The following is a 12,619-nucleotide window of genomic DNA, read 5'->3' as shown; positions in this document are numbered from 1 at the left end:
ACTCATAGAAATAGAGTAGTGGAGTGTTAGCCAGGGGTGGGAAGTTGGTAGAATGAGGAGATGTTGCTCAAAGGGTTTAAGTTAGGGGCGCCTGAGTGGCTCAGTCAATTGAGCATTTGACTGTGGCTCAGGTCATGGTCTCAGGGTGCTAGGATCCAGCCCTGCATTGGGCTCCCTCTGCCCCACTCCCATCTTGTACTCTCTCTCTCTATCAAATAAATAAATAAGTAAAATCTTTTTTTTTTAAAGAGTATAAGTTATAAGAGTCTAATATACAGTGTGGTGATTATAGTTAATACTATTGTATTATATCCTAGAGGGTTTATATGAGTAGATCTTGTATGTTCTCACCACAAAAGAAGAAGTGGTAATTATACGATATGATGGAGGTGTTAGCTAATGCTACAGTGATAATCATTCTGCAATATGTAAGTACATCAAATCACCGTGTTGTACCCCTTAAACTTACATAGAGTTTTGTATCAATTATATTCCAGTAAAGCTTGAGGAAAGAGTGATTGGCAGGGGTTTGGAGATCTGAAGGGTCACAGGCTGGTCTCTACACCCCAGGTCAAGGGTAGGCAAACTAGAGGCCAGCTGCTCGTTTCAATAAATAAAATTGTATTGCGACACACCCACACCCACTAGTTCACTCATTTTTACAGCCACATTTGGGCTCCAATGGCAGAATTGAGTAGTTGCAGTAGGGACCACGATCTAAACATATTTACAACCTGGTTCTTTACAGAGTTTGCTGACCCCCACCTAGATTTGCCCTGGGAGAGTTGAACTGGGACTATTGGATGCCAATTGGCAAGCTATTGGGGATGAAGGAGGTAGTGCCTCCTTGTTATTAATAAATCTTTGTCCCCTTTTATTAATATGTGCCATCTTTCAGAATACAATTTTAAATAAAAAATGGTTTTAAAATTGTTTAAAGTGCAATGCCTTAAAGACTATTTATTTCATTAATCAAGATAGGCCAGGCGGTATGACAGTTAATAATCTGAAAGCCTCAACAATTTAAAACAACCAAGCTCATCTCCCACTCACATTACATTGCCCATGGAGGTTGGCAGGGGCTCTTCACATTGTAGTCACTCGAGAACCCAAGGCTGATGGAGGCTCATCTCTACTCTACTTCTATGATTTCTAAGGTGGAGATAGGGATATGGAGTGAGAAGAACATACTGAATCATATATAGGATTTTAAGGTTTCCACCTGGAAGTGACACAGGCCGCTTGCATTCATATTCCATTTCCCAAAGCAAGGCTATGGCCACATCTTAGTTCATCAGGGGGAGGATATGTAATCTTCCCACAGGAGCAGGCAATGAATATTTGTGGTAACTTTATAACTAGCTATAATTATTCTTGAAATACTTGAATTAACAAGAAAAGTAGTGGGTTAGGATTAGGACCACAGATTTTAATCCCAGGTAGAATTGGGTCCACAGGAATTAGAGCAAGAATGAGGGGCCCCTTTCCTGAGAGTCTCAGCCCCTGAGATGCTTTGAAAAACCACAGACTCCCAAGTACCATTGTTTAAAGAAAGAAATCCTGGGATTTGACATAGGCTACAATATTCTATTAGAGCTGTTATTAACATTTAAAACTCTATTGAGACCAAAATCGTCCAGCAAATAATATCAAAACAGTACTCAGGAATTTAGAACTTTTTGAGTTGCTTTACATTTGTCTATAACTCTCAAGGCTAAAACAGCTCTTCCTGTGTCTAGCAGCAGTGGGGGTGCTCTGCATTCCTTCACATACTGCAGCATGCCCCTGGTGTACAGCGTAAGAAATGTTTGTCTTCCAAAGTTTCCATATCTGGGATGGGGAACTGTCTAGCCTGGGCTTTCAACATCTTATTCATCTCACTCCTAGGAATCATTGCAAGCCCCCAGAACAAAAAAAAAAAAAAAAAAAGTGAGCATCTGTGGTATGGATGGTGCAGGAGGCAGAGATCATGACACAGCTGGGGATAATCAATCTGCTCCATGGGATTCCTGAGTTAGAAAAAGAGTTCAAGGAGGAATTCTATAGAAAGAGAGGGGGGAGATCTTCAGTGGTCTCACTCAGGCCCAGGATTGAACTTGGTTACTTTCAGCCAGCCCATGTGACTGACCAGTTGCTAACACAAAGAGTTAACTATGGGCATTCTAGAGGACTCAGAAGGGGGAACATCACTCTATTTAGACCATGTTGTATCAGTAATCTGGAAGGTTAATTTTGACCCAGAAAAGTGGGTCATATTCAATTACAAATAGCAGAGCCTTTTGATAAGTATTGCCAATGTAGGGAAAGGCTATACCAAAAGGAGAAAAGTGGGCTGTCTTAGTGTACTAGGGCTGTCATAACAAAATACCATAGACCAGGTGGCTTAAACCACAGACATTTCTTTTCTCAGTTTTGGAAGCTGCAAGTCCGAGATCCAGGTGTTGGCAGAATTGGTTCCTGCTGAGGCCTCCCTCCTTAGCATGGAAGTAGTCTGCGTCTGCACATGGTTTCTCTCTGTATGTGCAAAACCCTGGTGTTTCCCCATGCATCCCAACTCTCTTATTATAAGGATAGTAGTCAGATTGGATTAGGGTCCACCCTGGTGACCTCACTGTAACCTACTTATCTTTAAGTAAGTAATTTTAAAGTCCTGTCTCCAAAAACAGTCACATTTTGAGGTACTGGAGGTTAGGGTATCAACGTATAAATACGGTGGGATAAAATTCAGCCCATAACATGGATTTTTAGCACATGTTAGAAAACTTGAAACTCCCCACTCTGTTCACATCAACAATGAATTTCTAGTATGACTGCCTGAACTTCTTGCCCTTTACAAAATCTCCTCCGGCATCTCCTCCCAAACTCTGTGTGTGTGTGTGTGTGTGTGTGTGAAAGAGAGATTGATGTATGTTCACAAAACATGCCAAAAAGTGAGGGTGCAAAACGTACAGCTTGATTCCAGAGTTAAGCACACAGTGTCATCCAATCTGAGTTTTCCTTTCCAGGAACCTATGCACCTGAATACTTTTTAAAATGCTGCTAACATGCTAAAATGTAGACACAGCACTTTCTATAAGTTTTATGACCATGGAGATCTGTTCATTATAGAAACAGGCACGGAGGATCCCCTCAAGAGGCTTACAATTCCACGGTATGAGGATATCTTCCCACATTCTATTGAAAATGCCTTTATTTTGTTCCTTGTCTTGGATGATAGTTTTGCAGGGTATACAATTCCAATGATTTATTTTCTCTCAGCATCTTGAAATATTTTCCTGGATTCTGGCTTCTCTTGTTGCTGTTAAGAAGACTGGTAGCTAATTGCTGCTCCTTTTTAGATTAGAGCTAATTGCTCTCCTTTCTCCCTGGTGCTTTTTATGATCTTCTGTCTTAAGCTTTCTGAAGTTTCATTATAATGTTTGTAGTAATGAATTTATTTTTATTTATCTTGCTTGGGATTTGATGTACTTCTCCAATCTGAAAAATCATGTCTTTGACCAATTCATATTTTTAATTTTTTCTTTGAATATTGCCTTTACTTCCCTCTGTCTATTCTCTCCCTCTGGAGCTCTAATAAAATATATTTTGAATATCTACATCTTCCTCCATATCTCTTTTTCTCAATTTCATAGCTTCCATTCTTTCATCTCTCTGTACAGCATTATAAGGTGATTCTTCAGTCTTTTTTCCAATTTTTTAATTCACTCTTTACTTGTGGCTCATCTTTCATTTAATCCATCCTTTGCATTTTAAATCTCTATTATTACAGTTTACATTTCTAGAAATTCTGTTTGGTTGTTTTCAAACCTGTCTATTTATTCTTGATGGTCTTTTATTAACTTCTTATGTCTAAGTTCTCTATTTCTTCATGAATATTTTAAGCATACTTATTTCACATCCTTTGTTAGATGATACTATGCCCAAGGTTACTACAGTATAAGTCTATCCTTTATTGTTTCTGCTGAGCTCAATTTATGGTGGCTTAATTTTTCATGTGTTTCTGATTTTTAAAAAAATTTTAAAGATTTTATTTATTTATTTGAGAGAGAGAGAGAGAGAGAGAGCTCCCAAGCCACTGGGGAGGAGCAGAGGAGGAGGGAAAGGGAGAAAGAATCTGGAGCAGATTCAGTGCAGAGAGCAGAGCCCCAGGCAGGACTCAACCCCATGACTATGAATTCATGACGTGAGCCAAAACCAAGAGTCGGACATTTAACTGACTGAGCCACCCAGATAGCCCTAATTTTTTTTATTTGTTTAAGTCTCCTCTTAAATGTGGGAAGCCTGAAGAATCTATAAAAGTGCATCTCTCTCTATACCTGGTGCCTTGAGGAGTTATGAACTGGCAGTCTTTCAAGATAATTTTTCTAGCTGGGGTTTCCCAAACCATGTAAGTAGAATAAACACTTAACCTCCTTGAGGACAGGCTTGGAATTATAAATTCTCAGCAAAGACTTTTGTTTGTTTCTGTTTTTCATCCCTTTGACCAAGGCCTGGGAAAGTGGGAAAAACCCCTTACCTTGCTGTTTTTCTTTTGCCAAAGGATAGATTTTTTTTCCTAACCCAACTTTTTCCTGGAGAGTAGGGATGCTTGAGATCCCTAGCTTTTTCTCAGGATCTAGGTTCTCACTCCCACAGGACTTTAGTTCCCCCACGGAAAACCAAGCTCCCAGGATCAGCCAATGCCCCCCAAAGCAGCCCTCTGCTTCAGGGTTTGCTAACTACTCTGGTTTCCTTTATCTTGCCTCCTATGAATCTCATTTGCTTTCTTAGAAGTTTAACTGTGCTTTTAACCAAATGTTTGGTATTATCTAGTGTTTTTATGTGTTTGTAGGGGAATATTTTTCAGAATTTCCAGCCAGCTCTGTTGCTAGAGGGAGAAATACATTCCCAGGCTCTGCAGGCTGGGCCTTCTGCAACCCCTCAGGCCTAACTGCATGTGAGGCAGTTAGGCTCTTGCTTCAGTTTAGTGGAACAGAGAGCCTCTTTTCCTTTGTGTATCTGACTGAGACTCCAATAATCTATAGACATATTGTATTGTTTGCCATAAGCAATTGCATGGTAGCAAGCAGTCATGCGGCTGGGACTCAGAATACTAGGGTTCTCATTTTGGCCCTGCCCCGTAGACAAGTCCCTAAAACTCTCTGTAACTTGGTTTTTAAAAAATCTGCAAATAGGATAGCATTTTTGCCTTAATTGTTTTTTGTAATCGGGAGGTAAAATGGGATAAGTGAATATAAAAATCCTCTGTTAACTCTGAAGAGTGATATCAATGCAAGCCACTCTTAGTGAAAGTACAATAGCAAGCTCACCTTCTGAAGGAGGATGCGTTGTGTTCCGATGTGCAGCTCCTGGGGTGGCATCTGCCTAATTAAGAATCAAGACTTGTTTGCAAAGACTAAAAATACACTTCTTAAAAATATACTAGTACATAATGTATAATGTCTCTTCCTTCCACTTGTAAACAATGCAATACTAAGTAAAAAGCAAGGGTTGAAAGAACACAAACTCTTGAATACAAATTGTGTATTATTGCACCTTAGGTGTTCAACTCCTCTAAACATTTGTGTTCATTTACTCCAATTTATTTCACTCTTTGAGATTCTTTGAGCTCTGTTCATAGCACCTAAAATACGCAAGACCAGATTCATTAGAAAAACACCTTGAGGGATGCCTGGGGGGTTCAGCGGTTGAGCGGCTGCCTTCGGCCCAGGGCGTGGTCCTGGAGTCCCGGGATGGAGTCCCGGGATGGAGTCCCGGGATGGAGTCTCGCATCAGGCTCCCTGCAAGAAACCTGCTTCTCCCTCTGCCTATATCTCTGCCTCTCTCTCTGTGTGTCTCTCGTGAATAAATAAATAAAATCTTAAAAAAAAAAAAAAAAACAAAAACAGGGCAGCCCGGGTGGCTTAGCGGTTTAGCGCCGCCTTCGGCCCAGGACCTGATCCTGGAGACCCGGGATCAAGTCCCACATCGGGATCCCTGCATGGAGCCTGCTTCTCCCTCTGCCTGTGTCTCTGCCTCTCTCTCTCTCAAAAAAAAAAAAAAAAGAAAAAAGAAAAAAACATGCCTTGATAACTGTTGCACCTGCCTGTGTATCTTACCTTGACCTGGGAAGCCCCTCTGAACATTGCTAACCTCCTTCTATTACTGCCATATCCGTCTTCTATTAGTGACCTGTCTTTTGGAAAGAGCAGTGACATTCTGTAGATGGCAGTGGATACTCCTACCGTGACTCCCACTGTTTCTATCTGCCTGCAAACTTTCCATCCCCAAAGAGTTTGTTCTTTCCTTCAGTGTTTTAAAGCTTTGCTCCTTGGTCAGCATGGTTCCTCAGACCAGCAGCATCAATGGGAACTTGCTAGAAATGCGGAATCTCAAGCCTTTCTTCAGACCTACTGAATTAGAATCTGCTTTTTCAACAGATCCCAGCTATTCACATGTACATTAAAGCTTGAAAAGCATGATTTTAAAACCATCATACCGAAAGAACACTTAGGTTTTATTTTCTTAAAGATTATATTTATTTATTTGACAGCGTGAGAGAGCACAAGCAGGGGGAAAGGCAGGCAGAGGGAGAGGGGGGAAGCAGACTCCCCATTAAGCAGGGAGCTGGACACGGGGCTCTATCCCAGGACCCTGGGATTCTGACCTGAGCTGAAGGCAGATGTTAACCAACTGAGCCACCCAGGTACACCTCTGAAAGAACACTTTAAATCAATAATTTTCTAGTTTATTGTATATAAGAATTCCTTGGGATGTTCCTTAAACATGCAGATTTTTCTGACCCACCTACTGGAGATAGTGAGTCATTATTTCTGGGCATGAATCCATAAACCACACTTTGAGAAAACACACTTTTAAACAAAGTATAGTGTCTACACTATGTTTTACATTAAGTGGAGATGTTTTTAGCATGTTAGGGAGATCCACCTTTGACGCACTTGTCCAGGTGTAAGTCCAGTAAACTTTTTATTTTCCTTTCAGAAACCCCCTTGAAGGATTCCTTAAACAAGTCTCCTCCATGTCAAACTTTTTCCTCAGGTTTTCCCAAAGGCAACTGTAGCCATCCAACTCCTCCTGCCTAATGTGTGTCCTAACCTCCACCTCAGGTTATGTATGCTTCATGGAGATGGTCCCAGCACACGTTAGATCACCTGACAAAGAAGTGAATGGGCTCCCTCTTGATACAGTCCTTCTGCCTTGACCTTGACTCTGATGGGCAGGGACATCACACTTTTCTCTCTGTATTTGCTAAAGGGAAGAAAGAGAATAGTATTTAAAAACATGAAGAAATACCTTTTTAAAATAGCTACTTTATTATAGCCCTGTCACTTGATTTTCTATCAGATGTGCAACCAGAATGTGCTCCCAAACTGTCCAAACCGAGCATTCAGGTTGACTTGAAGCTCCAGCCCTGGAGTTTTCTTACTTTGTAACCTTGGGCAAGCTCCTTAACCTTTCCTAATCTATTTCTTCATTTCTCAATGGAAATAAGAGTATCTACCCCATGAAGTTGTTGTGAGACTTTTCAGAGTTAATGCTCATTTGGCTCTACGTTTGCTGTAAAATGAGCACTGAATAATTTTAACATATTATCAAAAGATACTTTGGCAGAGATGCCTACCCTGTGGTGGTCTGGTACTTTGGAGGTTCCCAATAAACTGTGACTCCTAGCGTGTATGCTTTTGTGTAGCTCCTTCCCACTTTGACTCTGGACTTGGCCATGTGATGATCAGCTTTGGCAAGCACAGTGTAAGTAGAGGCTGGATAGGCACTTGTACATTGAGGCTCATGTCTTGGGCCACTCCTTCTTGGAACAAAGCTACCAGTCCATGAGGAAGCCCAAGGAACCCTGAGAACTGAGGTCTTAGCCAATCCCTACCTGAACTCTAGCCAGGGACCAATACTATGCTGTAGGAAGGAGGCCACGTTATGCCTTTTGGCCATCCTGGTACCCCAGCCTATACCATATATCTATACCACCCGGTCAACCCACAGAAACATGAGAAACAGTAAATTATATTATATTTTTTTTTTTAATTTTTTATTTATCTATGATAGTCACAGAGAGAGAGAGAGAGAGAGAGAGAGAGAGAGAGAGGCAGAGACATAGGCAGAGACATAGGCAGAGGGAGGAGCAGGCTCCATGCACCGGGAGCCCGACGTGGGATTCGATCCCGGGTCTCCAGGATCGCGCCCTGGGCCAAAGGCAGGCGCCAAACCGCTGCGCCACCCAAGGATCCCCTTATATTATATTGTTGTTGTTTTAAGACACTAAGTTTTGAGACTGTTTGTTTTACATCAATAGATAGATTCAATATCCATTCTTCCCATTTTCCTATTAGTAAAACCCCAATTTCATTTGATGCACAATGCACCTAGCTAAAAATAGATATTTCCTTCTCTATCTTTCAGATGTCGGTGATCATGTGAGATACAATTTGGTCAATAAAATTGAGATGTTGAGTGGGGCTTTCAGAAAATCTCCCCATTGAGTGGACTATACCAGCTGTCTTCTCTTCCCCTTCTTCCTGCCTGACCACAGAATGGATGATGTAAGTGATCAAGCTGTCTTCTAATGAGGGAAAATATAGAAATCAAAGACCTCAGACCTGATCACCTTGAGCCACTGATCTAAAGGCAAGTAACTTTTCAGAATATGAGGGAAACAAGTCCCCATTGTGTTAAGGCCACCGTTATCTGCTAATAGGCATCATTATCACTGGAACAGGAAGCTGATTCCGGCGCCAATGGTGTTTTAATCACATTATTTACTATCATGGAAGCTGCATAGCACAGTGAGTGTCAGCCCTGGCTGCACGTTATAATGGGAATCTCTGGGTAGGGATGAGTTACTTATACTTTGGTTCCCGTAGCGCACTACTACCTAATATTTCAGCATAATAGAAAGCCTCGCATTTTCAAAGGTTCTGCTTACTGGGCAACATGCCTTGGCAGAGCCACAGAAGAGCATCAAAGAACTAGAAAGCAACATGAACTCATCTGTTTGTCTTCTTTTGGTGACTCTTTGTCCTTGTATGTCTGTAGACCATCTCTCCAAATAGGTTGGAAGCTCCTTGAAGGTAGAAAGCATCTCATATTTTTCCTTTCTATGTGTGTTCAATACTACACCTTACAGATTAATCGACAAAGTTTTCATATAAGACTTAGCAGTTAGTGCCCTAGAAATGTTTAAACTACAGGCGATGATATTTTTTTGAAGATTGTATTTATTTATTCATGAGAGACACAGAAAGAGAGGCAGAGACATGGCAGAGGGAGAAGCAGGCTCCCTGCGGGGAGCCCGATGTAGGACTCGATCCCAGGATTCCGGGGTCATGCCCTGAGCCAAGGCAGATGCTCAAACACTGAGCCACCCAGGTGCCCCAAGGCGATGACATTTTTAATAATGGTTTAATTGATTTTGATATACGTCACTATTTTATTTTCCTCTGGGTTCTATGAATCTTGTATGCTTCTCTACATTAATAACAATTATAGATATTATTTACTTAGCTCTTGCTCTGTGCCAGGTACTATTGTACATGCTTCACATGTGTTACTTGTTTAATCTGCAAGATAATCCAAGAGGCTGATACTAACATTATCCCCAGTTGGCAGATGAAGAAACTGAAGCCAAGAGAAATGAAGTGATCTGCCCCAAATTGCACTGCTTGAAAGTGGAGAAGCCAGGGTTCCAAGCCACTACCTGACAGAGTTATTTCTTCTAGTTTCTGTTTTCAAAAATGCTTTCAATTTGCATTTTTATTCCTTGAGAAATAAAGAGAAAATAAACAAAGAGAAAAATAAAAGTTCAATCATGAATGCTTTCTACTGGCTACCAGTTGCTCTTGGCTGGACAAGCCTATTCTCCAGGCCACCCTGGGAGGACACCTGCCCCAATACAACTCTTCTGTTCTCACTGGTTCTTCTGTAGAGCTGGCCTCACGCTCACTACTATAAAATTTCTCCAAGGTGCACCTCTAGCCTGGAATCATTTCCCTCCCCTCCAAATCAAACATGCAAGTAAGAATGCCCAGACCTGAAGCAGAAGGCAGTGTGGTCAGGGAGGGAGAATCAGGATGAGAAGAAACACACTGAATGTTCTCACAATTTCTATTTCTTAATATGAGCGAGTTATGTTGGATGTGAATGGAGAGTCCTCTTAAGGCCACAGTTTAAATAAAAGTGTTTTAAAATACTTCCCAGAAGCCCACAGAGCAAATATGAGACCCACTCAGACCTCTACCTCCCTCTCTTTGTCTCTGAGTCCTGGGTCTTTTGATGGCAAATTTCCCAGACTAATTCAGAGCCAACTTAGTCTTCTGGTTCTTTCCAGTAGCCTCCAAAAATCCCTTCCTTTTTATATAATTCTAAATAACAAACTCCCCTCTGATTGGCCAGCAGTGACCTCGATATCATTAACACTGGAACTCTGCCGTCCTCCCCTCTATTGGTTTATTATTGTGAAGCCAATTTGTCTCCTTGGCATTTGTGCTCTCAGGGTTCTAGGAATCCATGAGAGGAAGCCACCATAGCCTTTTTCCTGCTTTTGCTGGCTTCTGTGGACCTTCCCTTCCTACTTCATCTCTGTTGAGGGAATATTTACACAGTGATCTTTCTGGCTCCCCCAATTCTGTCCCCCTCCTCTCCTCTGGCATATCACAGGACCGTGCAAAACATTTCCATGGTCTGAATCTTCTGAAACTCAAACAGGAAGTCAAGAACAATAAATTGTAGGGCTGTCTTTGAAAAAAGAAGGCAAAGGAAGAATGATAAGTTTACCTTAAAAGAACCTCCATCCTGAATGTGAGAAACCTGCTCAAGGCGCATTACTTGGAGAGTGGAGGAATTTGTATCGAGGCAAAACAAACAAAGGACTTGTGGAATTCTGTTAAATATCTTCACAGAACTGTAGTCGTATATCTTAAGCACTAACAGTCTGCTGTGGAAAATGAATTTTAAAAATGTGTTCACTTGCATAGTTGAAAGACCAATTTTGAGAACCAGCAATCTACTTTATGTCGTCTACTAAGGATTTTAAAGAGAACGAACACAAATGGAAAAGTGAAAATGAATACCAGAAGCTAAATGGCCACAACGCCTTGGAAAAACAGAAGCAAGAAGCCCTAACAGATGCAAAATAACTCATCAGCAAATGTAGTCCCCAGACTTATTATGGGTGCGCTATTCGGATAAGGAAGAAACATGAATTAAAATGTCTGGTAGGCAGACGTTGATCTCAATGAACAAGACAAAAATCGTGGAGCTCAGGTTTAACGCCGTAACAGAAAACAAGTGTCCCAAGCCAAGAAAAATAGTGGTTTGGTTTAGAATCACTCTGTGTCAAGAAATCCTTCTGGAGCATTGACTTTTTTACAAGGCCCATTGCAAGAGCCACCCCATCCTCTCCACCTAATCTCATTTTTGTTGGCAATGCTAAAGCAAGAAGTGGGTGCTCCAGACACGGCTGCGACAGTCAATAAAGCCTGGCCCCACTTTATGGTGATCTAGGGAAAGAGTATAAAATACCAATGCCTGGGGGTGCCTGGGTGGTACAGTCGGTTAAGCATCTGACTCTTGGTTTTGGCTCAGGTCCTTATCTCAGGGTTGTAAGATGGAGCCCCGTGTCGGGCTCTGGGCTCTGTGAGCTCAGCATAGAGTCAGCTTGAAATTCTCTCTCCTCCCTCTGCCCCTCCTGTTGTGCTCCCTCTCTCAAAACAAACAAACAAACAAACAAATAAATCTTTAAAAATATACTAATGCCCACACCAGACCACTTTAATCAGTATCCTAGGGTATGGGGCTGAGGCAATTGGTGATTTTTACAGGCAGGTGATTCTAAAGGGGCTGCCAAGATGATGACCCACTGCAGAAGACGGAAGAAAAGATGTGACTGGCACACCCATGGATCTACATCCTGTATCGTTGCTTGTGCCTGTGGAGCTTTGTGAACATTTTTTCTCTTAGTCTTCTGCTAAGCAAGTAACTGCCTTTTCAATGTTCTTGAATTCCTCACGATGCCCTCCTCCACTGCCTTAATGGGAGAGAACTTTCTGGAATTTCTGACATGCACATGGCAGAGCAACCAACCTGACGGCACGGATGGCTATTTGGATTACCATAAAATGTTTCTTCTCAGAAAGAAGAGGACCAAGACTGAGCTTTTGGTGTCTGTTGCCTGTTCTAAAGTTGGTCTCACCTGGGTTCCAGTCCTCTTATCCAGGCCTCTGCCAGAACTGGGAAAAGGCATGAGATCAATACCTAAGTGGTTATAAATCCATGTGGCCTGAAGACAATATGGAGTGGTGGTTAGGAGGATGGCTCTGGAGTCGGGCATCCTGAACTACAATTCTTGGTGCCACTTTTTTCTGGCTCGATGATATTGGCAAGTTACTGGATCTGTTTGAAACTCAGTTTCCTCACCTGTAAAAATAGGATAATACTCCATCCAAGTTGCTGTATTAAGAAAAACTTTAATAGATACTAAATTCTTCATCTATATTAGATCTTCAACAGGCAGTATTGCACAGGAGTCAAAATTGAAGGCTCTAGAGCCAGACTGCCCTAATTTATCTCAACATTGCCACCGGCTGCATGACTTTAGGCAAGTTACTTAATC

General features: G+C 41.6%; 1 protein-coding gene across 5 annotated transcripts in view; it reads right to left on the bottom strand.

Moving 5' to 3' along the window:
- LOC140632675 (uncharacterized) overlaps positions 1-12,443 on the bottom strand; it is a 66,696-nt gene extending 54,253 nt beyond the window's left edge. For 4 of the 5 annotated variants that reach the window (XM_072824969.1, XM_072824968.1, XM_072824970.1 and 1 more), the window contains exons 1-3: positions 12,200-12,443; positions 7,152-7,248; positions 5,310-5,364 (exon numbers count right to left, since the gene is read on the bottom strand). In XM_072824969.1, the coding sequence (XP_072681070.1) occupies positions 5,310-5,364; positions 7,152-7,248; positions 12,200-12,337 (290 nt within the window). In that variant the 5' untranslated portion in view covers positions 12,338-12,443. The remainder of the gene's footprint in view (positions 1-5,309; positions 5,365-7,151; positions 7,249-12,199) is intronic. The other variant, XR_012030305.1, reaches the window with a different exon arrangement.
- Between the last annotated feature and the right edge of the window lie 176 nt (positions 12,444-12,619).

Source organism: Canis lupus, chromosome 4 (assembly GCF_048164855.1).
Source record: "Canis lupus baileyi chromosome 4, mCanLup2.hap1, whole genome shotgun sequence".
Classification (NCBI taxonomy): domain Eukaryota; kingdom Metazoa; phylum Chordata; class Mammalia; order Carnivora; family Canidae; genus Canis; species Canis lupus.
This window is presented reverse-complemented; position numbering and strand designations above follow the sequence as displayed.